This window comes from Oncorhynchus clarkii, chromosome 4 (genome assembly GCF_045791955.1).
Source record: "Oncorhynchus clarkii lewisi isolate Uvic-CL-2024 chromosome 4, UVic_Ocla_1.0, whole genome shotgun sequence".
NCBI lineage: Eukaryota > Metazoa > Chordata > Actinopteri > Salmoniformes > Salmonidae > Oncorhynchus > Oncorhynchus clarkii.
The window spans coordinates 20,168,239-20,196,238 of NC_092150.1; the positions used below are offsets into that span (position 1 = coordinate 20,168,239).

Genomic DNA, 28,000 nt, shown 5'->3' on the forward strand with positions numbered 1-28,000 from the left:
ACATGCATGTGGTGTGTCTGTGAGTGACAGTGACATCATTGGAATTGACAGTACTCCTGGGTACAGTATGTCAGTCTCCAGCCTGCATGCACACACATACACACACATAACACGTTTTCAGACAGCTGTAAGATAACTTTATTCCTGACCATAAACCACATCTGTTATTTTTAAATTACAATATTAATCCTTTTTAACAATAAAAAAAGATTTATTTGTAAATTGTATCTCTGCACTGCCAACAGCAATATCTGTCTTCCACATGTTGCAGAGTCCCGGTTTGTCCCAGTCTCTCTCATATAGTCCCAGCATGGTGTGGTTTTTCAGCCCAGTCCCTCTCTGCATCTCTTCAAGGTGTGTGTGTGTATGTGTCATGTAGAGTGGATGGGGAATAAATTAAGCTGGGGTCCTGGGCCTGAAGCCCACTTCCTATTCCTCAGTGCACAGACCACTCCGCCCCTCACCAGGCAGCCAATGGGATTCGCATCTCAGCCTGCTGTTATGCTTTTAGCCAGCAGATAGCCAATGAGAAAGAGCACCGAGCGGAGCAGTTTAGTGTGTATCCAGTTGGTTGGGTCTTTGAGTGTGAGTGTGTGTGTGCAGTGCACATGCCTGTGCAGTGTGTGTCCGTCCAGGTGTGTGTGTGTAAATCTATGTGTATGTCTGTGTGTAAACAAGTCTATCTCTTCTTCCTCAGAGTTCGTCTCGTGTGGAGCGGGCAGCGGGTGGAGGTGAGTCTCCCGTCACACTGTTCTGGGCCACGGTGTGGATGCGGCCTTGCTGTTCTGTCTTCCTGGCATGCTGGTGCTGGCGGTCCCAGTCGGTTGCGGTGGCCTCGTCGTCCCAGATGGTGGAGGTCTCTGTGTCGCTGACGTAGCCTGGCTCGCCCGTGTAGTGGGTGGGGTAGAGGAGGAGGGGTTCCACGGAGAAGGCCTTCAGATCCCGAGGCTCAAAGTGAGACATGAAGTCAGAACTGATGGAGAGAAGGGGAAGAGGGTTATATGACACGTCATCAAAGAGAATCACACACTAAGGGAGAGAGAGAGGAGGACATAGTAAACTGTCCACAAAGTGCATTTTGTGCACCATTCAAAATGATAGAGGTGTACAGAAAGGAGAGGGTAATGTATGGTAATTCAGCCCTGCAGAATCAGCACCACTTGGTCAAAGTTAAGCATGGTGAGAGATTGCATCACAGAGAGGTCAGAAACACACAATCAGAGAGCACTCTACCCTGCCACTATGGCGGAGCCAGAGAGGTGCAGAGAGGGAAGAGGAGCGAGACACATCAGCTTCAATCAGTCAGGCCCCGTCAGCCAGAGGTCAGCTGGTAAAGGTCAGCCCCCCTGCAGCCGTTTAGACAGTGCCAGCGCAAAGAGAGTAACCTGATGCCTTTATTACTTCCCAGGGAATTGAACCCTGAGAGGCAGGACTTAGTCTGAGGGTTAGATCCTCTCAGAGTTGGCAGAGGAGAGACTGCAGGGCATCCCTAACCTACTTCTCTCTCTCTCTCTCTCTCTCTCTCTCTCTCTCTCTCTCTCTCTCTCTCTCTCTCTCTCTCTCTCTCTCTCTCTCTCTCTCTCTCTCTCTCTCTCGTCTGTATTTTTGTAGTGATTTATACTCTCACACACACAGACATGCACACACGCACTTTGAAGCACACACGCATACAAACTAATTCACAGAAGCACGCATGCGCACACACAGATACACACCCATATACATACACTCACTCACTCCTGCATATTTATATAGCAATACACACACATCTACACCCCACCCTCATACTGAGCTCTGGATCAATGGGAATCCTGTCCCTCTCACCAGCAGCAGGAAGAAACATTCCGGACCCACATTCCTCCGAGAGGCAGAGCGAGGGAAAGAGAGAGAGAGAGGGGAGAACAGAGGGGAAAGGGCAAAGAGGGGTAGGGGAGAGTGAGGGAGAGAGAGGGGGGGCAGAGTGGGGTAGGGGAGAGAGATGAGAGAGAAAGGGAGGCAAAGCAAGGGAGGGAGGGAGAGAAAATGGGCAGGGGAGCAAGGAGAGGCAGAGGGCAGGGTGCAGAGACAGAGAGTACCCATTTATCCCTGGGAACAATCCCTGGCCTGTGTATCAAGGACTCACTCTGTACAGGAGAGAGAGAGGGGGAGACAGAGGTGAAGAGAAAAAGAGAGGGAGAGAAAAGAAAAGTGCCAGAGAGTGAGATGGAGTGAGGGAAATGGGTTGAAGAGAATGCGTGAGGGAGAGGATGCCTGGTTGCTCTTTAAAAGTGCTTCGCACACCATCTTAAATAAGCATGCCCCATTCAAATATGTAGAACTAAGAATAGATATAGCCCTTGGTTCACCCCAGGCGTGACTGCCCTTGACCAGCACAAAAACATCCTGTTGCGTTCTACATTAGCATCGAATAGCCCCCGCGATATGGAACTTTTCAGGGAAGTCAGGAACCAATATACGCAGTCAGTTAGGAAAGCTAAGGCTAGTTTTTTCAAACAGAAATTTGCATCCTGTAGTACTAATTCCAAAAAGTTTTGGGACACTGTAAAGTACATGGAGAATAAGATCACCTCCTCCCAGCTGCCCATTGCACTGAGGCTAGGAAACACTGTCACCACTGATAAATCTATGATAATCGATCATTTCGAAAAGCATTTTTCTACGGCTGGCCATGTTCTCCACGTGGCTACCCCTACTCTGCCCAACAGTTCTGCACTCCCTGCAGCAACTTGCCCAAGCCCCATCCGCTTCTCCTTCACCCAAATCCAAACAGCTGATGTTCTGAAAGAGCTGCAAAATATGGATCTCTACAAATGAGCTGGGCTAGACAATCTGGACCCTCTCTTTCTAAAATTATCTGCTAAAATTGTTGCAACCCCTATTACTAGCCTGTTCAACCTCTCTTTCGTATCGTCTGAGATCCCCAAAGATTGGAAAGCTGCCGCGGTCATCCCCCTTTTCAAAGGGGGAGACACTCTAGACCCAAACTGTTATAGACCTTTATCTATCCTACCCTGCCTTTCTAAAATCTTTGAAAGCCAAGTTAACAAACAGATCACCAACCATTTCGAATCCCACCGTACCTTCTCCACTATGCAATCTGGTTTCCGAACTGGTCATGGATGCACCTCAGCCACGCTCTAGGTCCTAAACGATATCATAACCGCCATCGATAAAAGACAGTACTGTGCAGCCGTCTTCATCGACCTGGCCAAGGCTGTCGACTCTGTCAATCACTGCATTCTTATCGCCAGACTCAACAGCCTTGGTTTCTCAAATGACTGCCTCGCCTGGTTCACCAACTACTTCTCAGATAGAGTTGTGTGTCAAATCGGAGGGCCTGTTGTCCGGACCTCTGGCAGTCTCTATGGGGGTGCCACAGGGTTCAATTCTCGGGCCGACTCTTTTCTCTGTATATATCAATGATGTCGCTCTTGCTGCTGGTAATTCTCAGATCCACCTTTACACAGACGACATCATTCTGTATACATCTGGTCCTTCTTTGGACACTGTGTTAACAAACCTCCAAATGAGCTTCAATGTCCTACAACACTCCTTCCGTGGCCTCCAACTGCTTTTAAATGCTCACGTGGCCTCCAACTACTTTTAAAACTAAATACATGCTCTTCAACCGATTGTTGCCCGCACCCGCCCGCCCGACTAGCAACACTACTCTGGACGGTTCTGACTTAGAATATGTGGACAACTACAAATACCTAGGTGTCTGGCTAGACTGTAAACTCTCCTTCCAGACTCACATTAAGCATCTCCAATACAAAATTAAATCTAGAATCAGCTTCCTATTTCTCAACAAGTATGCCAAACATACCCTCATAAAACTGACTATCCTACCGATCCTTGACTTTGGGGATGTCATTTACAAAATAGCCTCCAACACTCTACTCAGCAAACTGGATGTAGTCTATCACCGTGCCATCCTTTTTGTCACCAAAGCCCCATACACTACCCACCACTGAGACCTGTATGCTCTCGTTGGCTGGCCCTCACTACATATCCGTCGCCAAACCCACTGGCTCCAGGTCATCTATAAGTCTTTGCTAGGTAAAGCCCCGCCTTATCTCAGCTCACTGGTCACCATAGCAACACCTACCCGTAGCACGCACTCCAGCAGGTATATTTCACTGGTCATCCCCAAAGCCAAAACTTTCTTTGGCCGCCTTTCCTTCCAGTATTCTGCTGCCAATGACTGGAAGGAATTGCAAAAACCACTGAAAATGGAGACCTAGAACTTCCTCACTAACTTTAAGCATCAGCTGTTAGAGCAGCTTACTGATCAATGTACCTGTACATAGCCAATCTGTAAATACAACACCCAACTACCTCATCCCCATACTGTTATTTATCTTCTTGCTCTTTTGCCCCCAATATCTCTACTTGCACATCATCATCTGCACATCTATCACTCCAGTGTTAATGCATTTGCACACACTGTACATAGATTTTTCTATTGTGTTATTTACTGTACGTTTGTATATGTGTAACTCTGTGTTGTTGTTTTTGTTGCATGCTTTTCTTTATCTTGGCCAGGTCGCAGTTGTAAATGAGACCTTGTTCTCAACTGGCCTACCTGGTTAAATAAAGGTTAAAGGTTAAATAAATAAAAATATTTTTTTTTTAAAGTAACTCTGAAACACCAATAAGGAACACCACTCACCATACCACAGAGCCTATATCAGGGATGGACCCACGGACCAAAAATAAAAACATAAATTAAAAACTCAGTCGAGGTCTCAACTTACTGTTGAGAGTTAGAATAATAGAATACACATGGTGCAATTTCTAAATTTGGTTATGCGTCAGCAGTCACTTAATTAGCCCATGTCAGCAAAAAATAAAATAAAAGATTGGTCAGTTAGCTGGCTGCTAGACTATCTAAACTTGTAGAAAGTGTGCTTGATTTACCGACTGGGGTGGGGCCCATTGATCATATTAAAAATTGCAAACATTTGCCTCCACCCTAAGGTAAAATAAAACTGCACATTTTTCTCTCCTCCCCGTCTGTCGCCCTGTCTGTGTCAGCCACAGTGCAGACAGCCAGTCCCTTACTTGGGGTGTTTGTTGAACATGACGGGGAGGAACTCATCAACAGGTAGCATCTTGCTGAAGGCCTGAGCAGCCAGCAGCTTCCTGGCACCCTGCGCTGACAGAGCATAGCCCAGCGTCCAATACGAGTAGTCCGCCTCCACCAGGTTATTAACCCCTTCCACTGAACGCTCCGGCTGACGCACTTGCATACGCTTACGCCCCACATAGCTGTATGAGAACAGAGGGAGGGAGAGAGAGACAGAGGGAGGGAGGGAGGGTGATTCAATTCATTATACATAAGCTCACAATTAATAATAACACATTATAACAATGCTACTTGTAGACATCGTTCTTACATGAGATCCCAGTCCAGCTGGGCCTTCTCTACTTCCTCCATGATGGTCATCATTCGCCTCTTAAATCTGGGCTCAAACCTCACATCATCCTCCAACACCAGCACCTTGGAAAGACCACGCTCCACCAACTGACAACAGCACAGAGAATAGGCCTGGAGTCACAAATATGCAATAGCACACAACCACTATTGGCATCGACAGGCTGCAATGGATAGGGTCAAACGCTTCAAGTGCCTCTTCACAGAGGACCTGACATGGACCAATCATAGCGATACTGTGGTGAAGAGGGCGCAACAGCGCCTCATGGGCCCTCAATTCTCAAGTTCTACAGCTGCACCATCGAGAGCATTTGCACCGGCTGCATCACTGCCTGGTATGATAACTGCACTGCCTTCAACCGCAAGGCTCTACAGAGGGTGGTGTGGACGGCCCAATACATCACTGGGGGCGAGCTCCCAGCCCTCCAGGACATCTACACCAGGCAGTGTTTGAGCAAGGCTCATAAGATTGTCACGGGCTCCAGTCCCGAGCCATGGACTGTTCACTCTGTTACCATCTGGCAAGCAGTATCAGAACATTGGGTCTCGGTCCAACAGGCTCCGAGACAGCTTGTACCACCAGGCCATCAGACTGCTGAACAGCTAAACCTATACTACTGTTCAAAAGTTTGAGGTCACTCAGAAACGTCATTGTTTTTGAAAGAAAAGCACTTTTTTGTCCTCTAAAATAACATCAAATTGATCAATAATACGGTGTAGACATTGTTAATGTTGTAAATGACTATTGTAGCTGGAAACGGAAGATTTTTTATGGAATATCTATCTACATAGGCGTACAGAGGCCCATTCCTGTGTTCCAATGGCACGTTGTGTTAGCTAATCCAAGTTTATCATTTTAAAAGGCTAATTGATCATTAGAAAACCCTTTTGCAATTATGTTAGCACAGTTGAAAACTGTTGTTCCGATTAAAGAAGCAGTAAAACTGGCCTTCTTTAGACTAGTTGAGTATCTGGAGCATCAGCATTTGTGGGTTGGATTACAGGTTCAAAATGTCAAGAAACAAAGATTTTTCTTCTGCAACTTGTCAGTGTATTCTTGTTCTGAGAAATGAAGGCTATTCCACGTGGTCACTTAGAAACAAGGAAGTTTCTAAGTGACCCAAAACTTTTGAACGGTAGTGTAGCTGTCTCCCTGCACAGGCCTACTACACCTTAGAGACAAATTTCTCTGACTCTCCACACATCCAACCCTTACACACAAGCACACACACAACCACCCATAAACAAACACACAAGAACACAGACTCCCACACACACAATCAATGCAGCTGTTCTATTATATATCATTTGTTCAACTGCGCGACCAACACACTACCCACATTCTATTTGTAAATCGAGTCATTCTTGACACATTCATTATCTACGCTGCAGATCCTCTTGTGTACATTTCAGGCTACTACTATTTGTTAATTTTTATATGTCTATTATGGATATTGATTATAGTACTACAATGTTGAGGGAGCTGATACACCTTTTATACCTGCTATAAACTGTGTATGTGAGTAATAATATTTGATTTGATTTAGTGAGGTTAGTTGAGCGCACCTGTACCCAGGTGGAGTGGTGGCTGAGGAAGCAGCCTATCTCTCCTCTGGTTAGAACACGGCCAGAGTATGGGTCCTGATAACCTGGAATCATCTCTATACCCAACGCCTGCAGTTGAGAAGTGTTCAGAGCCCTGAGAGAGAGGGGGAAGGAAAAAGAGAGAGAGCGAGAGAGTGAGCGAGAGAGAGAGAGAGAGGAAGTGAGGGATTGGGATCGATGAACAGAGAACTAATGTAAACCATAGTGTCCCATGCAGCTGTGCAGTCCTGTGTATGTGTATGGGTGAGACCTACTTGCCATCCACTGCGTCAGTAAGGGTGGCCTGCAGACCCAGAGAGGTCATGGTGCTCAACATTCTCTGTCTCCTGTCCAGACGACGTTTCAGATTGATCAGGAAGATCTGAGACGGAGGGAGGGAGGGGGCAGAGACAGGGAGGGAGCAATCAGTAGGAAGGCAGAGTAGGAAGTAGGGGGATAGACATGGGGTAGTGGAGGAAGGAAACAGATGTAAGGAAGAGCAGGAAAGGGAGGGGAAGAAATGAATGTCACATCAAAGAAAGACGGAGAAACTCACAATATAAACCAATTCCTCTAAACAGTCTGGGCCAGTGTCTTACTGTACCTCATCAAAGCCCATCTTGTCCTGCGGCATCTGGGGATTGTACAAGTACTCTGAGGGCGCTATGTTGTGGTCAACTGTTAACACATTAAGAGGAGTCAGAGTTAGAGTTAATACAGGGTTAATACTGAGTAAATGCAGACAGAGGAGTCAGGGTTGGAGTTAATACAGACAGAAGAGTCAGAGTTGGAGTCTACAGGGTTAATACTGAGTAAATGCAGACAAAGGAGTCAGAGTTGGAGTTAATACAGACAGAGGAGTCAGAGTTGGAGTAAATGCAGACAGAGGAGTCAGAGTTGGAGTAAATGCAGACAGAGGAGTCAGAGTTGGAGTTAATACAGACAGAGGAGTCAGAGTTTGGGTTAATATATACAGAGGAGTCAGAGTTAATACAGACAGAGGAGTCAGAGTTGGAGTTACAGACAGAGGAGTCAGAGTTGGAGTTAATATAGACAGAGGAGTCAGAGTTGGAGTTAATACAGACAGAGGAATCAGAGTTGGAGTTAATACATACAGAGGAGTCAGAGTCAGAGTTAATACAGACAGAGGAGTCCGAGTTTGGGTTAATACATACAGAGGAGTCAGAGTTGGAGTTAATACAGGGTTAATACTGAGTAAATGCAGACAGAGGAGTCAGAGTTGGAGTTAATACAGACAGAGGAGTCAGAGTTGGAATTAATACAGGGTTAATACTGAGTTAATACAGACAGAGGAGTCAGAGTTGGGGTTAATACAGACAGAGGAGTCAGAGTTGGAGTTAATACATACAAAGGAGTCAGAGTTAGAGTTAATACAGACAGAGGGTGTCAGAGTTAGAGTTAATACAGACAGATGGTGTCAGAGTTAGAGTTAATACAGACAGAGGAGTCAGAGTTAGAGTTAATACAGCAGCGTGGAATCAGAGAGAGTATTTCCTCTAGGGTCACACAGGCTTATTTCCCATTCCCATAAGCAGAGAGAAAACTGTGGGAGGGTGAGAAGGAGGAAGGAAAAAGAGAGAGAAATAGAGAGCTAGTAAGGCACTGCAACAGGCTTTAGGTTAAGGGATAAGTTCAGGCTTAAGGATAGGTTTTGTGTGTTGTTAGAGAAGAGGCTAAATTAAAATGGGAGAAAACAGAGATGAAGGATCCTTTTGAAGGAGAGTTAGAAATCTGACAAAGTAAAAGAGGCGTTTATTTTTATTTAGAAAGTAGTGTGTGTGTGTGTGTGTGTGTGTGTGTGTGTGTGTGTGTGTGTGTGTGTGTGTGTGCTTACTCATGGCCTCAGCGATAGTGTGTGTGAAGCTCTCCTTCTCCTCGTCAACATTCTGTGAGGCCTTCAGAGGAACCGGCAGGAAGCCATAGTGTTCTCTGTTACACACATACATCTGGACATCTGTCAACACACAGTAACACAGAGTAAATCTAAAACACACTGATACACACATACACCTGGACATCTGTCAACACACAGTAACACAGAGTACATCTAAAACACACTGACACACATACACCTGGACATCTGTCAACACACATTCACACAGAGTAAATCCAAAACACACTGATACACACATACACCTGGACATCTGTCAACACACAGTCACACAGAGTAAATCCAAAACACACTGATACACACATACACCTGGACATCTGTCAACACACAGTAACACAGAGTAAATCCAAAACACACTGATACACACATACACCTGGACATCTGTCAACACACATTCACACAGAGTAAATCCAAAACACACTGATACACACATACACCTGGACATCTGTCAACACACAGCAACACAGGGTACATCTAAAACACACTGATACACACATACATCTGGACATCTGTCAACACACAGTAACACAGAGTAAATCCAAAACACACTGACACATCTGGATATCTGGAAAGAAATACTACTACAACCAAAAACCCTGTAACATGATTGTACAGTGCCTTCAGAAAGTATTCAGAACCCTTGACTTTTTCCACATTTTGTTACATTACAACCTTATTCTAACTTTTTCCCTCATTAATCTACACACAATACTCCATAATTACAAAGTGAAACCAGGTTTTTAGACATTTTTGCTAATTTATTAAACATAAAAAACTGAACAATTCCATTTACATAAGGAATCAAATCAAATCAAATCAAATTTTATTTGTCACATACACATGGTTAGCAGATGTTAATGCGAGTGTAGCGAAATGCTTGTGCTTCTAGTTCCGACAATGCAGTAATAACCAACAAGTAATCTAACTAACAATTCCAAAACTACTGTCTTGTACACAGTGTGAGGGGATAAAGAATATGTACATAAGGATATATGAATGAGTGATGGTACAGAGCAGCATAGGCAGATACAGTAGATTGTATCGAGTACAGTATATACATATGAGATGAGTATGTAAACAAAGTGGCATAGTTAAAGTGGCTAGTGATACATGTATTACATAAGGATACAGTCGATGATATAGAGTACAGTATATACGTATGCCTATGAGATGAATAATGTAGGGTAAGTAACATTATATAAGCATTGTTTAAAGTGGCTAGTGATATATTTACATCATTTCCCATCAATTCCCATTATTAAAGTGGCTGGAGTTGAGTCAGTGTCAGTGTGTTGGCAGCAGCCACTCAATGTTAGTGGTGGCTGTTTAACAGTCTGATAGCCTTGAGATAGAAGCTGTTTTTCAGTCTCTCGGTCCCAGCTTTGATGCACCTGTACTGACCTCGCCTTCTGGATGATAGCGGGGTGAACAGGCAGTGGCTCGGGTGGTTGATGTCCTTGATGATCTTTATGGCCTTCCTGTGACATCGGGTGGTGTAGGTGTCCTGGAGGGCAGGTAGTTTGCCCCCGGTGATGCGTTGTGCAGACCTCACTACCCTCTGGAGAGCCTTACGGTTGAGGGCGGAGCAGTTGCCGTACCAGGCGGTGATACAGCCCGCCAGGATGCTCTCGATTGTGCATCTGTAGAAGTTTGTGAGTGCTTTTGGTGACAAGCCGAATTTCTTCAGCCTCCTGAGGTTGAAGAGGCGCTGCTGCGCCTTCTTCACAATGCTGTCTGTGTGAGTGGACCAATTCAGTTTGTCTGTGATGTGTATGCCGAGGAACTTAAAACTTGCTACCCTCTCCACTACTGTTCCATCGATGTGGATAGGGGGGTGTTCCCTCTGCTGTTTCCTGAAGTCCACAATCATCTCCTTAGTTTTGTTGACGTTGAGTGTGAGGTTATTTTCCTGACACCACACTCCGAGGGCCCTCACCTCCTCCCTGTAGGCCGTCTCGTCGTTGTTGGTAATCAAGCCTACCACTGTTGTGTCGTCCGCAAACTTGATGATTGAGTTGGAGGCGTGCGTGGCCACGCAGTCGTGGGTGAACAGGGAGTACAGGAGAGGGCTCAGAACGCACCCTTGTGGGGCCCCAGTTTTGAGGATCAGCGGGGAGGAGATGTTGTTGCCTACCCTCACCACCTGGGGGCGGCCCGTCAGGAAGTCCAGTGCCCAGTTGCACAGGGCGGGGTCGAGACCCAGGGTCTCGAGCTTGATGACGAGCTTGGAGGGTACTATGGTGTTCAATCCCTTTACTCAGTAAAGTGCTTTGTTGAAGCACCTTTGGCAGTGATAACAGTCTCGAGTCTTCTCGGGTATGACGCTACAAGCTTGGCACACCTGTATTTGGGGAGTTGCTCCCATTTTTCTCTGCAGATCCTCTCAAGCTCTGTCAGGTTGGATGGGGAGCGTCACTTCACAGCTGTTTTCAGGTCTCTCCAGAGATGTTTGATCTGGTTCAAGTCTGGGATCTGGCTGGGCCACTCAAGGACATTCAGAAACTTATCCAGAAGCAACTCATGCGTTGTCTTGGCTGTGTGCTTAGGATCGTTGTCCTGTTGGAAGGTGAACCTTCGCCCCAGTCTGAGGTCCTGAGCTCTCTGGAGCAGGTTTTCATCAAGGATCTCTCTGTACTTTGCTACATTCATCTTTGCCTCAATCCTGACTAGTCTCTCAGTCCCTGCCTCTGATAAACATCCTCACAGCATGATGATGCCACCACCATGCTTCACCTGTGCCAGGTTTCCTCCAGCCTGGCATTCAGGTCAAATAGTTCAATCTTGGTTTCATCAGACCAGAAAACCTTGTTTCTCATGGTCTGAGAGTCTTTAGGTGCCATTTGGCAAACTGCAAGCAGGCTGTCATGTGCCTTTTACTGAGGACTGGCTTCCGTCTGGCCACTCTACCATAAAGGCCTGATTGGTGGAGTGCTGCAGAAATGATTGTCCTTCTGGAAGATTCTCCCTTCTCCACAGAGGAACTCTGGAGCTCTGTCAGAGTGACCTTCGGGTTCTTGGTCACCTCCCTGACCAAGGCCCTTCTCCCCAGATTGCTCAGTTTGGCCGAGCGGCCAGCTCTAGGAAGAGTCTTGGTGGTTCCAAACTTCTTCCATTTTAGAATGATGGAGGCCACTGTGTTCTTGTGGACCTTCAATGTAGCAGACATTTTTGGTACCCTTCCCCAGATCTGTGCCTCGACACAATCCTGTCTCAGAGCTCTACGGACAATTCCTTCGACCTCATGGCTTGGTTTTTGCTATGACATGCACTGTCAATTGTGGGACCTTGTATAGACAGGTGTGTGCCTTTCCAAATCATGTCCAATCAATTGAATTTACCACAGGTGGACTCCAATCAAGTTGTAGAAACATCTCAAGTATGATCAATGGAAACAGGATGCACCTGAGCTCAATTTCGAGTCTCATAGCAAAGGGTCTGAATACCGATGTAAATAAGTTATTTCTGTTTTTTATTTTTAATAACATTGCAAAAAAAAATCTAAAAACCTGTTTTGCTTTGTCATTATGAGGTATTGTGTGTAGATTGCTGAGGAAAATGGCTGTGTGTATTATTGTGTGTATGTAAGTGTTTGTGAATTTGTGTTATGTATTTAATAGTTATGTGTTTACTAGTTCTGTTTGTGCCCTACCGATCACAAGCCACATCAAATAATCCCCCACAATCAGTGAAGTCCGAAAGTCACAAATCTGGTGTCAATTACCCAGCCTGCCTTGTCTCCCTCCATTAAACACATGATGGGTTCTATTGTAAAACATGTCTTCAACACAAGACACAGAAGTACCCTCAGAACTATTAAAACACAGAGAACTACCCTTGCTCTCCCCTAGCCCCTTTCCCTTTAGTATTTGCAGATCTGAAGCAATCGGATAGGTGTAAAATAATATGGCATAAGATTCTTACATTTGGGAAGGCAGGTAGCCTAGTGGTTAGAGTGTTGGTCCAGTAACCGAACGGTTGCCGGATCAAATCCCCGAACTGACAAGGAAAAAAATCTGTTGTTCTGTCCCTGAACAAGGCAGTTAACCTAATGTTCCCTGGTAGGCTGTCATTGTAAATAAGAATTTGATCTTAACTGACTTGCCTAGTTAAATAAAGACTAAATAAATGACCCCCTGGGCCTGAATGGAAGGCTAGGTGGAGCCATAAGGACTTTGATTTCACTGTGTTGGGACTAGGGGTTGTTTCTGAACATGACTGTATACACAGTTGGTAAGTGGGTGGGGTGTGTTGTACTCGGGGCTATGTTTTTACAACAACATGAACTAGGGTGTTGTGTCTGGACAGGATCATGGTGACCACACATGGTGGGGGGTGGGAGGGAGTTAAACTCTGACCTGCCTGTCGGGCGGAGAAGGAGAATACCATGATGTCATCGAAGGCCCAGCTGTAGTCAGGGTGAGGGGGGTAGAAGGCCAGCTCCCGACTGGCGTCACGCCTCAGGTCTAACAGGAAGGTAGAGTGCACCATGGGTACGGCGAAGCAACCCAGACGCTTCCACTCCCTGATTGGCTGGTAGTCTGGAGTACGCTTATAGTAACCCTGGGAGACAGAGATAAAGAGATGGAGAGACAGGGTTGAAAAGAGAGCGGGTGAGAGAGGGGGACGGGAAATATAGATAGAGAATTGGTCTTAACGATGCAGTCCGGGATCTTAAGCACAACAAATTCGTAAAATATTGTACAAATAAGATTCGTAACATAAGAATTGCAAAAAAAATACAATAATTGCAGGACGTAACATATCCCACGATATGAATGACGGAGTACACAAATGACAGTGCACAAAAAACGGGCACCCGTTTTGGCTCATGAGCAGCACTTTCAAAACAACTGGCTGAAATTATACAAAAGTTCTAGAGCATCACTTTAAGAGGTGTGGAAGCTTTGTGAAGAACAGAGACCAAATGGTCATAACATTCACTTGCTTGCTGACGGAGAGAGAGGGCACATAAAGAGGAGTGAGGTCTATGTGGGGCTACATGGCTATTGCAGGTTATTTACCTGGGGAGTGATGCCACACCAGAAGTTGGAGTAGAGAGAGCGAGACTCCAGCATGGGAGCCACCAGAGTCAGATTCTCAGCCATGAGTAGGTTCAGGATCCTGGGGTTGGTCATCAGGTTATCACTGTCTGCAAACTAGACACACAGAGAAAGACAACAGAATAATGTATAATCTCACAGAAAGTAATTTAACAAACATGTAGTATTGCAAGCATACAATCTAAGACAACCAGAGACGGAGAGAAAGCAGGCATCATCATTCACAGACAATTATACCATGAACTAAAGTCACACGTAATCTCACAGGTATAATATTATCTGTCTCACCAGTATATAATCTGCCCAGCGTTCCCGTGCTGCCTTCAGAGCAGCCTGCCTCAGCTTCATCACATGGTTGAAGCGGGACGGAGGCCAGTGCTTGGGCCCCCACTCATCAGTATAGGACCTGAGGACAGGACAAAAAGCTTTACGATCAGTACCTGATATTCACCATGCCTTAATGAGGTCAGACACTGGGGGGCGTGGTCAGAGGCGGGGGCGGAGTCAGACACTGGGGGGCGTGGTCAGACTTACTTGGGCTGCTCCATGGGTCTCCACTCCACATAGTGGTACTGGTCCTGGGCCTGCTTCAGCCACTCCCTCAGCATGGCTGTGCTGTTGTCCACACTGTGGTCTGTCGCTGCCCTGAGACACAATATGACAAGGGACACTATATCAACACAACGCACATGACAGGAACAAAAGATTTAAGCACTAACTTTCTACATAACGCATTAAGATAATGTGTCGACACGGTAACAGCAACACGGAAACATAGCTGCAGCTGATCCTGTGTGTGTAGGATCAAAACATGAACACACACAGACACGCAGTGTCCTATGTGAGTCAGGAGAGTAAAAGGAGCAACCAACAAACAGGCCAGAGCATACAGTACAGCACCGCAGCTAGGACAACTCTATCCTGTCCTCACACTGCTGCCACTGTCTGCACACCGTGTTCCCTGTCCTCACACACACACACACACACACACCTACCCTAACTCTGTCACACACTCACCCTTCCTTTCTCACCCCATGCTATCACGCTCTCACTTCTACAGAGTCGTAGCCTGACAGTAATAGCCTAAGGCCTTGAGATGATAACTACAGTACTCTCTCTCTCTCTCTCTGCATCTAATATGTGCTTAATGGAGGAAAGGGTCAATAGAGAGAGAGAGACGGAGAGAGAGAGAGAGAGAGAGAGAGAGAGAGAGAGAGAGAGAGAGAGAGAGAGAGAGAGAGAGAGAGAGAGGCCAGTGTCTGTAGAGAGGATGCTGTGTCACTTATGGCAAGCACACACACACAAACACAAACTGGAGTTTTCCACTGCTTTCTGTAATATTCCTGGCTGTAACCTCTCCAGACAAACTCTCACCCTAAGTTAGAGTGCAGACAAACCAGAGATAGCAGTGTATAAACACCCATTTTACAAAACCGCTGCTAACACTGTTCACCATGAGATAACACTGTAGACACAATTCATCACACACACTGAGCTCAGAGATAACAGTATTGACAACTGTAAGACACACAGAAACCCTGTCCAGAGAGAGATCTTTTGGCACAGACAGTTGACTTGGTATTAACACCCAGACACTAACAGACCTCCAGACAGACAGTTGACTTGGTATTAACACCCAGACACTAACAGACCTCCAGACAGACAGTTGACTTGGTATTAACACCCAGACACTAACAGATCTCCAGACAGACAGTTGACTTGGTATTAACACCCAGACACTAACAGACCTCCAGACAGACAGTTGACTTGGTATTAACACCCAGACACTAACAGATCTCCAGACAGACAGTTGACTTGGTATTAACACCCAGACACTAACAGACCTCCAGACAGACAGGTGACTTGGTATTAACACCCAGACACTAACAGATCTCCAGACAGACAGTTGACTTGGTATTAACACCCAGACACTAACAGACCTCCAGACAGACAGTTGACTTGGTATTAACACCCAGACACTAACAGATCTCCAGACAGACAGGTGACTTGGTATTAACACCCAGACACTAACAGATCTCCAGACAGACATAGTCAGTCCAGCTGGAGAGAGAATGTAGGCCTTACTGCCTAAAGGACCACAGGGGTAATCCTGGGGTTAATAACAACCCTGTGTGTGTGTGTGTGTGTGTGTGTGTGTGTGTGTGTGTGTGTGTGTGTGTGTGTGTGTGTGTGTGTGTGTGTGTGTGTGTGTGTGTGTGTGTGTGTGTGTGTGTGTGTGTGTGGACGTATGTGGACGTATGTGGACGTAAACTGTATAGCAGGGGTGTTAAACTTTAAGACTTAGACAACCAGGTGAGGGGAGTTATTTGCTCATCAGTGACCTTAGTTCATCAATCAAGTAGAAGAGAGGAGCGAAAACCCGCAGAGACTCGGCCCTCTGTGGAATGAGTTTGACACGTGCTGTAAAGGATGAGTCCCTCTTCTGACAACTGGTCTCTGTCACTGGGTAAAACACCTTTAGTGGAGGTAATGAATGGATGTGCACACTCTCTTTGACATGTCTTTTTCAACCATGAAATTACATATTGCTGGAGGAAATAGATGTACCTGTCCGTTTCAAATTAGCTCTGGGCTAGGATTTGAATAGGGTGGATCTGTGAGAAGCTCAGAAACAGAAGAATCTCCATACGTTCTGTATGAGGACGCGTGTGTGTGCATGTATGCGTGCAGGAGCATGCGTTTGCATCTCATACCTTTGTTCCCTTGCCATCCTTATACAAGTCAGTGAGGTCACAGAGACACATATGTTAGATGGATTGTATCTCATACTAACTAAAACCTATTTAGTAAATGTCTCACCATGCTCATTAGAACACAGACAAAACAAACAGGTGACAATACGGTTAGGTTTCCACATTCCCCACTAAAATGTTAACGTTTTCAAATCTGCCCACAATTCCAGAAGGAGCCTATTCAAGCATTTTAGCAGTTGAAGGTTTCTGACTGTACGTCATTCTTCACTAGATCAGCCCCTTTCAGCCATAACACACAGCTCTGTATTAGAAATACACTATGATATTTTCTATTACGGAAGCAGCATCTCATTTTGCCTTATGTAAGATAACAGTTGGTGTGTGATGTGTGTGTGCACGTGTGTGGATTCTATGGGCCTGCACTGGCAGAGGACAGGCAGAGGACAGGCAGGCACAGGTGTTCTATCTTTCACCTTTGTGTCTCTTCTTTCATTTATTTAGGTGACTTCATCATTCCATCTCCTCTCTCCATCTCCTATTCCACACATGCATTTCCTGTTTCCGTCAGGATCTATCCTTTCCAGGCTTCTCAATTTCCTCTCCCCAGGGCTGAATCAACCAAGGAGGGTACAGAGCAGCAGCTTGAGTCCCTGGTCACCCCCACATCCCCCTAACCACACTCACAGGCACTGCTGCCAAGCCTGAAATTCAATGCCAATGATGTGCGAATGGGAAAATGTGCTTGTGGGATACTGTATAATTTAATTTTTTTAATCTGTACATTCATAGGTGTACATAGCATCAGAACGTGTGTTTTAGCACTTCTGTTCATGTGTGTTTGTGTTCTGTATGTGTGAGAGAGCGTGTTAAAATGTCAGCTCATTTTGAAGGTGTTTGACAATCCAGGCTCTGGGGGGTTAGACTGGACACTTATCCAGTCTTCCTCCCTCCCTCTTTCCCTCATCCGTCCCTTTGTTCCTCCGCTCTGCCCTCTTTGAGGTTTACAGTAACTCTATGGCTTATTATTTTCAGTCCTGGAGCGCTGCAGCTCTACTTTCTCTCTTTATGATCCTCATCTGGACACCACATGCTATTAGGTTTCACCTACACACTCTTGCCATCTCTTTCTCTCTCTATCCCTCTCTCCTCGATCTATCAGTCCCACCTGGACTGGCTATGCCTTTCATCAGTGAGGAGGGGGTGTGATGAGCTGACATTGAGCAAGATCAATGGGAGGGGTCAGGGGACAGAAGGGTTACACCTGGCCCAAAAACACTGAACAAACACTCAAGTGAAAGTTACGAGGCCTAAAATCCTTCCAACGTATCGGCATTGGACATTCCCTTTTACCGTATCTAGTGTTAACAGACTTAAATCACTTTACCTACAGTTGAAGTCGGAAGTTTACATACACTTAGGTTGGAGTCATTAAAACTCTTTTTCAACCACTCCACAAATGTCTTGTTAACAAACTATAGTTTTGGAAAGTTGGTTAGGACATCTACCTTGTGCATGACACAAGTACTTTTTCCAACAATTGTTTACAGACAGATTATTTCACTTATAATTCACTGTATCACAATTCCAGTGGGTCAGAAGTTTACATACACTAAGTTGACTGTGCCTTTAAACAGCTTGGAAAATTCCAGAAAATTATGTAATGGCTTTAGAAGCTTCTGATAGGCTAATTGACATCATTTGATTCAATTGGAGGTGTACCTGTGGATGTATTTCAAGGCCTACCTTCAAACTCAGTGCCTCTTTGCTTGACATCATCGGAAAATTAAAATAAATCAGCCAAGACCTCAGAAAAAAATGATAAACCTCCACAAGTCTGGTTCATCCTTGGGAGCAATTTCCAAAACGCCTGAAGGTAACACGTTCATATGTACAAGCAATAGTATGCAAGTATTAACACCATGGGACCATGCAGCCCTTCATACCGCTCAGGAAGGAGACGCGTTCTGTCTCCTAGAGAAGAACGTACTATGGTGCGAAAAGTGCAAATCAAACCCAGAACAACAGCAAAGGATCTTGTGAAGATGCTGGAGGAAACAGGTACAAAAGTATCTATATTCACAGTAAAACAAGTCCTATATCAACAGGACCTGGGGCGGCAGGTTAGAGTGTTGTGGTTAGAGTGTTGGACTAGTAACCGAAAGGTTGCAAGATCGAATCCCCGAGCTGACAAGGTCTGTCGTTCTGCCCCTGAACAAAGCAGTTAACCCACTGTTCCTAGGCCGTCATTGAAAATAAGAATTTGTTCTTAACAGACTTGCCTAGTTAAATTAAGAAAAGGGAGATGCCACTGCTCCAAAATCACCATAAAAAAGCCAGACTAAGGTTTGCACATGGGGACAAAGATCAATTCATCAATTCTTGGAGAAATTTCCTATGGTCTGATGAAACAAAAATAGAACTGTTTGGCCATAACGACCATTGTTATGTTTGGAGGAAAAAGGGGGAGGCTTGCAAGCCAAAGAATACCATCCCAACTGTGAAGCACGGGGGTGGCAGCATCATGTTGTGGGGATGGCAGCGTCATGTTGTGAGGAGGAGCCCTACAAACCTGACTCAATTACACCAGCTGTGTCAGGGGGAATGGGCCAAAATTCAACCAACTTATTGTGGGAAGCTTGTGGAAGGCTACCTGAAACATTTGACCCAAGTTAAAAATGTAAAGGCAATGCTACAAAGTACGAATTGAGTGCATGTAAACTTCTGAATGTGATGAAAGAAATAAAAGCTGAAATAAATAATTCTCCCTACTATTATTTCACATTCTTAAAATAAAGTGTTGATCCTAACTGACCTAAAACAGGACATTTTTACTAGGATTAAATGTCAGGAATTGTGAAAAACTGAATTTAAATGTATTTGTCTAAGGTGTATGTAAACTTCCGACTTCAACTGTATGTGTGTGTGTGCATTCTGCAGTAACTCCCCTCCCCCCAGGCTGACGTCGCTGCAGCAATACATGCTGGCCTGTCGGGGAGGGGGGGTGAGCGGGTGACTGAGACCTCCTAGCCGTATTCCTCAGAACATTCACCGTCAACACAGGGCAGAATGAGCCAGGTGTAGCTCCTCCCCCAAGAGCCTATATACCACCCCATCTTACCTCATCCTCCCACACCATGACCTACCTTGACTTACCCATACACACTCTCAATCAGGCCACACAACTTCCAAATATAATCAGTCAGAAAATCCATGTGTTTTTGCCCTCTGTCCTACCTCACATACGTCCTTCACAAAAATATAAATGTTGGTCATTTAGCAGACGCTCTTATACAGAGTGTCTTACAGGAGGAGCCTTGCTCAATGGCACATTGACAGATTTTTCAACTCGTCGGCTCAGGGATTCTAACCAGCAATGCTCTTAACCACTATGCTACCTCCAAATCACGTTCAAATTCACATGTCATTTTCACTCACATGAAATACACAGACAGCAAAACAAATATTTCCTACTCTGTGATGTCTAGATAAATGCAGCGATAGAAAAACATACAATCACAATCATTTAGTTTGTAAGGGAAAATGAGAAAGACAGAGAGAAAGGCGAGGGAGGGAAAGAGAGAGGGAGAAAGGGAGGGATATAGAGTAAGAGAACGTGAACAGGGGTAGTACAGAGTGCCTCTGTGGTTAAGCCAGGGTGATGACACACACAGACAGACTGACTTGGCTAAAAGTATAGTTCCTCTGTGACAACATGAAGTCCTTCCGGCCACTGCTGAATAAATAATTTGTAACATCCCTCAAAACAGTTTACACAGCTTCCCCACCTCCCTCGCCCTCTCTCTCCCTCTCTCACATACACACAAAACACCCCTTAAAACACTTAAACTGAAACACACCTCCCCACCTCTCTTTCTCTCTCAGTCTTTTCCTGTCTTTCTGAAGAGAAATGGAATGCTTTGCCTGTCTGGATGCCATTCTGTTTCAGCATTAGCCAGATCCATTGTTGGCCTGCTAGTATGTGCTGGAATAGACGGGCAGCAGGGAGAAGAATTCACAATTTTATCCAACACCACCTCTGGAACTACTGGTCAAGAGACAATCACTTCCATGCCAACAGGCCCATCTATGTGAGGATCTATGTGTAATATGTTTCAGTTCTCCTCTGGGGATTCACTGACACATGGCCAGGGCTGTTCAGAGTACAGCCACAACTCCTGGCGGGGGACATGGAGCTGTTCTCTCTGCTGGCAGACACAGGTCTGGGGATAGTCCCATCTCCTCTCAGGTTTTATGAAGAAACCACTGGCTGAGTATTAACACTCTTCTCTCTGTTGTATGAGTGATGGAGTTCCTGTGTCACTGAGTTACTGCCTTCACTAAGCACAAGTCTGGCCCAAGGCTAGTAGAAATACACAGATACACACCGCACCACCACCACATGCAGACCCCAACAAACTGTAACTGGGCCAGAGCACTAAGGATAATCAAACACACACTCACATACCAGCCATGTGCCAGCGATATGATCTAATCCACGAAGAGAAAGAGAGAGACCAAGAGAAGGAAAATAAGAAAGAGAGAGAGAGAAATCAGAGCCCAAATTGGCTGCTTCAAATCCCACAAAATCTTCTCTTGTCCTTTCTTTAAAACAAATACCACCAAAAATCTCAAAGGCTCCCCTCCTGACATGATTAAAAAGACATCCATTGGGAAATAGTTGGTGGTTGGAATTCTGGATCCAGTATTGTTATCCGGTAGAAAGGGAGATTTTTGGAAGCAAGGGTCGTGTTTGAGTAGGCAGCACTTCAAAAACTCCAAAATGCTCCTGGTTTATCTTTTACTATAATGGCATTATACTTTTTGAAAACATTAAACTTCTGAAGAACATCCACCTGGTAACAGGTGGATCTGCTACCTATCTCCCCACCAAAGGATGGGACTGGGAGATATGGAATAGAGATAGAGATCCCGGCCTCGTAAAGAGCAGATCTGCAGCAGAGCCAGTAACACAACACACCATCAAAACTGACAGTGGGAGCTATAAGATACAGACACATCTCTCATCATGTCCTTTAAAGTTTAGAATGTTGTTGGTAACCACTGGAATTTCCCTGTGATAGCGACATTATATACATCTAATCAAATGTATTTGTCACACACAGTTTACAGCAGGTATAAAAGGTGCAGTGAAATGCTAATGCGCTAGCTAGCACAACAATGCAGTACATTCATCAAAAATCAATTATAGCAAGTATTAGAAGTAATAGAAGAGGTAGTGTGCATTACAATAATGAACTGGATTTACAAATATAATGTGGGCAGTGGAATCAATAGTATATATTACAATAGCAGAGTTGACTTTGTGTGTGAGTGTATGTGAGCTCTTAGAGTGCGTATGCGTGTGTGTGTGTGTTTATGGGTGTTTGTATGTGTGGGTAGTCAGTACAAATCATTTTTACGGTAATAATGTATTGGTTATCTGGTGTAAATTGTCTCTAAAGTGCAGGGAGACAGCTAGGTTTAGCTTGTCAGCAGTCTGATGGCCTGGTGGTAGAAGCTCTCTCAGAGCCTTTTGGTCCAGGACCAGATGGTAACAGAGTGAACAGTCCGTGGCTCGGGTGACTGGAGTCCTTGACGATGTCTGTCATAATAGCTGAGGCACACATGGTTTAGATGGTGTTCTCAGTCATATACAGTATCATTGAAAAATTATGGTTGTTGTTAATACTTTTCTGTTGTCATGATGTTGGCCTGGGGGGAGGTTTATGACAGTCATAAATACCTCTTCCCCCCCTTTTCCTCTCTCTACCCTACTGAGGTTACATTTGCAAAACCCTTGGTTAACATAGAGATTCTGGGAACATCAGAAGGTGGGGGGAAATTAACTATATTCTGGTAATCTGAACAATTGAACATATGCGGTGGTACTTAATGAATATGATGTCAGTTCGGTTGTCATCTGAGACATTCTCATCAATGATAAGATGACATAAACTCTACAGTGGAAAGTCTACACCTCAGAGTTATCGGATTCACATGGAATTGTTGTTCAACTTAAATGTTTGAAAATGAAATTATTTGTGATGGGATGAAATGTGATTTTAGCTTCTAAAATGTGAGGTGCGGGTTTCATAAGATAGGGCTGCTCACTTAGTGGCCTGCCCACGTGAAGAGACAGAAGTTGTAAACTATGAAACACACCCCTTTTCTCCCTTCCTATATAAAGCCTTGACGACAATAGAACTTCCTGTTCCGGGATGTAGGACGACGGTCCTATGTCAGAATGGTTCAGATAATAACTACAGAACGAACTTTGAACTCTTATTCACTACAGAAGTGATACCTCCTAGCCGTTGAGTTAGCAACCGCAGCTGCAAACGCAGGTTAGGAAGGAACAGACAGAGTATTCCGTCTACCACACAACGACGTTACTACAACGTATCCAATTGACCACCAGAGACATTCTTCAAAGGACAAAGGACACTCGGTTTGGCAACACGGCCTTCCATCTACCACCAACCTGCTGAAGCGCAGCTCAGAGTAAATATTTATTGCATTTTCCTTTTCCAAATGGGCGGTAATTTAGAATGCATAAGATACTGTATTTACGATAGCACAGCTTCGCCTTTGTTCCTCAGTCTTCCCGTTCCTTCACTCAACCCAGCCCCTCTTCTTTGTGTAACAAGCTGTCATATCTGTTCCGCCCGCTAGGGATGTTTTCCTTTATGACGGAATTTGTAATCAAGTTATGATTTAATTATGTGTATGTGTAATTCTGTGTGATTAGTTAGGTATTTAGTAAATAAATAATTAAACCCAATTTTGTATTGCTGATTCAAATTGTTAGCCAGGGTTTGTGCAGATAACTAAGAACTTACAACTTTCAGATGAGACTGAATTAAGGTGACGATTGATATTGACTGCTATTGATGTAAAATATTACTAGGTCTTTAAGAGTTTATTCGGAAGATAACAGCTCTATAAATATTATTTTGTGGTGCCCGACTCTCTAGTTAATTAAATTTACATGATTAGCTCAATCAGGTAATAGTAATTACGGAGAAATTATTTTATAGAATAGCATGTCATATCACTTAATCTGGCATAGCCAAAGACACGACACTGTTGTGGTTCAGACTTCATAGTTTGTGCATCCCATTATCATCATCAAAGATGTAATATGGAGAGTATAGAAACGACAATGGAATCTATTTATTCGGTTTTTTCACACAAACAAAGTTCAGAAAACAGATTCTGTTGTCACAGTCAAAACACAGCAACAAATCATCTCTCTTCAGTTCACTTTCACCACCTGGAAAAGCACTTCCCATAAATAGCCCACAGACTCAGCTCCAGGCTAGGGAGTTACTCCTGAACACTGCCCCAATGATGAGCTCAACCTTCTACTCCAGTCACAACACAGAGTCATGACCTCTGGGGACCAATCACAGGGCTGAGTCACATTCTCTTTGCCGTCTTTCGGATGGGACGTTAAACGGGTGTCCTGACTCTCTGAGGTCATTAAAGATCCCATGGCACTTATCGTAAGAGTAGGGGTGTTAACCCCTGTGTCCTGGCTAAATTCCCAATCTGGCCCTCAAACCATCACGGTCACCTAATAATCCCCAGTTTACAATTGGCTCATTCATCACCCTCCTCTCCCCTGTAACTATTCCGCAGGTCATTGCTGTAAATGAGAATGTGTTCTCAGTCAACTTACCTGGTAAAATAATGGATAAATAAAAAAATAAAAATTATATCAACCAATCACGAGCCTGGGTTCTGGCCCTTGTCCAATCATTGGCCTGCGGCCAGCTTAGTGTTGTCCTGAGGGCAGGGGAAGGAGGTGGGGGGAGAGAGAGGTGGGTACACTGTTTGAGCATGGCTGGAATGTGGCTTCACTCACTAACCTGCTCAGTGCCACAGGGTAATTCTCAACACAAGCCTACCGACCACCCTGCGTCCCCGCCCCCTGTCTCCCTTTTCCCCCTAATTCCCTGAATTATTTCGCAGCACAGTGAGAGACTCTCTCACCTCTCTCTTAGTCGTCTCTGTCAGACTCAGATACCTCCATTTGATTTTCAGACTACTGAAGCCTTCTATGGGGAGAGTGCGTTATCCCAACCACTCTTTCTCTATCATACACACAGACTGCTCTTCCTCCAGCCATCACAGAGAAGAAACCTGCATGTGCCCCTAAATACACACACACACACTAACACACACCTTTCCCCCATTTTATTTCTCACTTGAACAGTGACAGCCTCCTTGTCCCAGGGGAGAGCAGGGGGAATTGAAAGATGAGCAGTGTCCAAACTCTACCCTTCAGCCCCAGAACAAACACACGCACACATGCAAGCACACACACACATTAATCAGCCACTGGCACCAGGTCTGTGGCCAGCAGAATTGAATCTACTGGCACCAGGTCTGTGGCCAGCAGAATTGAATCTACTGGCACCAGGTCTGTGGCCAGCAGAATTGAATCTACTGGCACCAGGTCTGTGGCTAGCAGAATTGAATCTGCTGGCCACAAACCGTAACTCTACCACTTCTGTTGCTTTTCACTACCTCTCTCTTTATAGAAGTTGTATAACTACAGCTGTTTATACAATGCATATGTATTTCAACATTTGAAAACACATTCTCATGGGGACCTGGTTCCACTAGTTTGTAAAACAGAATGACAACATTTGACATTTGTTGTGTGTTGTATGACATTTACAATACTGTCATAAAAGGATGGGAGGAGGCTGTTGGCTCATGCACTTACAAAACAATTAAATGATCACAGCAACAGTGAGCATGGATTTTCCTCTCTTATATAAGAACCGAGTGAAATACACCACCTAGAAACAGTGAGATTTGAGGCAAGCTTGGGAGAAACATTTTGACTCATTTTCTAGTCTAGCTCTGGCAGATTGTCATACTTACAAAACTCTTCTTTATGGTATAGTCATTATCAACACTGAACGTCTACTTTAGGCTGCTCAGCCACCCAATAAATGTCTCTTTGCCAAACACTTCTCATTGGCAGTCAGAGCTTGCAGATCTATACTGAGACCTTATCGGTTCTGACTCAGAGGAGGCTTCCAGACAGACAGTAGAGTGCAGCAGCAGACATATCCTATACAGCAGGGATCATCAACTAGATTCAGCCGCGAGACGATTTTTCTTGAGTAGATCGTCAGGCGGCCAGAACATAATTTGAAATATTTTGTAGACTGCAAATTGACCGCAAGGAGCTCAAACAGATATAATATTTGACTAAAACATAATAATTTCAAACCTTGCTTACATTTGTAAATGATCACAAGTCTCTCTACTGTGCGTTTGAATTCTTGGGAACAGATTTCCAAAATTAAAATCACTTGGAGCTGGTTTCCTTGTGTTTTTACAGTCTTTTGTGTCCAACAATGAACATTTTTGCTCAGAAGACATGGGGGACCAAATCAAACCACTCTCTGGCCAATTTCAGCCTGCGAGCCGCCAGTTGGGGAACCCTGCTATAGGGTCTGCTGCTTCTATACATCTGGCTGTGCTATGTGGACATTATGTTCCACAGCTGGTTCAACCTTCAGGCTACGCTGGTACTTTTCGTCCCTCCCTACATTACTTTGCTTAGTGCTCAGTCAAACGCAAACTGTTTTGACTCTCAGGAAGGCTATGGAGTGGAGAAGAGAGATAAAGAGAGAGGTAGAAAAGAGGGTGTACAGTGGTAAATATGGTAGAATCTGCTTTATGAGGTCATGGAAGATGTAAAGTCAGATGAACTTCACTGTGGATGTTTAAGTCGGGTACAGTACACTATCAGTAAAACGTACTGAATCCAAACTTTTACTTTCCTGTGGAAAATCAAAATGCCTCTATAGGATTCAATCTGGGGCAGATGCATAAGACCACATTTCAGGCTCAACTGAGCAGAGCCCTGCTCCAAACAGAACCACAGGCTCCATAGTGTCTGATTCTACTGTCTCTATCCAGTGTGTGGCTGTGTGCTGGATGCCACAAGTGGGATTGATGGGTCTAGGCCCCTTTCTTTGTTAGTTAAAGGGCTCCACATAAACATGTTGGCTCAGTCATTTGGCCATTTACTCTTGCGGAAGAGGTCCTAGTGGGTCTAGACCTAGTGTGTGTGTGTGTGTGTGTGTTGGGAGGTGCATGGTCTCATTGAGAAGCAGAAAGACATAAAGCTGCAAACAACAGCAAGTGTTTGAAAGGATGAGTGGAACACAAAATACAAAAGCACCCCACAGGGCATGACAGCAATTCTGGCAGAAACAGAGAAAATGCATTAATACAATATCAAGTCTCTCAAAAAGTGTCGTTGTCATGTGCAACAGAAGAGGTATCTGGGCAGTCTCCACATGCTTCTGTACTGACTTGTTTTGTCCCTGTAGACTAGTCATCCAGATCGCTCCATTTCTCATTCTCTCCACTGCACTTTACGCATGACTTCCTTAGTGTGCTAGCTGAGCTCCCACCTTCTGTGCCGCTGTCAGAGCCGCTCAGTGTCTGGTGTCTACGTACTCTCTCGCATCTCCAGGCAGGCTGCCTGCTGGCCAGGCCTTATTACTGCAATCACGATCCTTAAACTTTAACTGCCTATGGAAAATGTAGAGCCCCCCATCCCCGGAAGCTGTTTTAGGACCCCTGATTTCCGCAGTGTGTGCGTAAAGAAAAATAGCACCACCATTAACATCCTCTACCCTTTCATCTGATCCTAACATGAAATTAGGAACCCGGGAGACACGCAAGGAGAGCGCGTTGTAAAACACAGCAACAGGTCACGTTCACGCTGACAGCGGCATCTCTGTTCTTTACGTGGACATGAGGTTCTTATTATATTACCCTACAGCAAAAACAGCTTTATGTTGGGCTACTTTTTGTAGCCTAATAAATTGCAAATCCGGAATAGTGGCGGGTGCCCGGATCTATACGTCATTTGGTGCTGTATTGAAGACAATTTGGACAAAATAAAGTTATTAGGAAGTTAGTTGCGTTTCTCACCATATAGCGATCCGCTCCTTCGGGTAGTCTAGCCTGTCGATGCAGCCCAGGTAGTGCGGCAGGCTGTGCGCCGCGTTGCGAGCCAGAATGGCGATCATGATTTTTGGCTTCAGCAGGGACGATTCGGGTCGGACCGGGTCCTGCACCAGAGTCGCTATGTCTGACATGCCACCGGGCATGATGGCGACAAGTAGCGCGCAGAACAGCCCGACTCCCACGGCTCCAACCGCAGGCATCATTCCCAGCATCATTCGCCCGCACCGTTATTCCGACCTGAGCTCCGCCGCGACTGAGTATGAGAGTGAGCGTTAGCGATGGTGGG

General features: G+C 45.0%; 2 protein-coding genes across 2 annotated transcripts in view; one reads left to right on the forward strand and one right to left on the reverse strand.

Moving 5' to 3' along the window:
• LOC139407612 (procollagen galactosyltransferase 2-like) lies at nucleotides 1-27,981 on the reverse strand. The gene is made up of 12 exons (XM_071151441.1): nucleotides 27,679-27,981; nucleotides 14,528-14,638; nucleotides 14,282-14,399; nucleotides 13,955-14,089; nucleotides 13,289-13,493; nucleotides 8,877-8,996; nucleotides 7,626-7,699; nucleotides 7,297-7,403; nucleotides 7,004-7,136; nucleotides 5,400-5,527; nucleotides 5,065-5,271; nucleotides 1-973 (listed from the first exon to the last, which is right to left on the reverse strand). The coding sequence occupies exons 1-12, from the start codon at nucleotides 27,927-27,929 to the stop codon at nucleotides 694-696; spliced, it is 1,869 nt and encodes a 622-aa protein (XP_071007542.1). The 5' UTR covers nucleotides 27,930-27,981; the 3' UTR covers nucleotides 1-693.
• The window catches only part of LOC139406573 (ral guanine nucleotide dissociation stimulator-like 1), a 407,527-nt gene that overhangs the window by 41,946 nt on the left and 337,581 nt on the right, over nucleotides 1-28,000 (forward strand). The window lies entirely within an intron of this gene.

Excerpts from the sequence above, each read along its gene's own strand:
- LOC139407612 (XM_071151441.1), bottom strand. The coding sequence starts at position 27,929 with ATGATGCTGGGAATGATGCCTGCGGTTGGAGCCGTGGGAGTCGGGCTG. Across the intron at positions 8,997-13,288 it reads CTTCTCCGCCCGACAGGCAG|ATGTCCAGATGTATGTGTGT; the intron begins GTCAGAGTTTAA and ends GTGTGTTGACAG. Across the intron at positions 7,137-7,296 it reads ACTGACGCAGTGGATGGCAA|GGCTCTGAACACTTCTCAAC; the intron begins GTAGGTCTCACC and ends CCTCTCTCTCAG.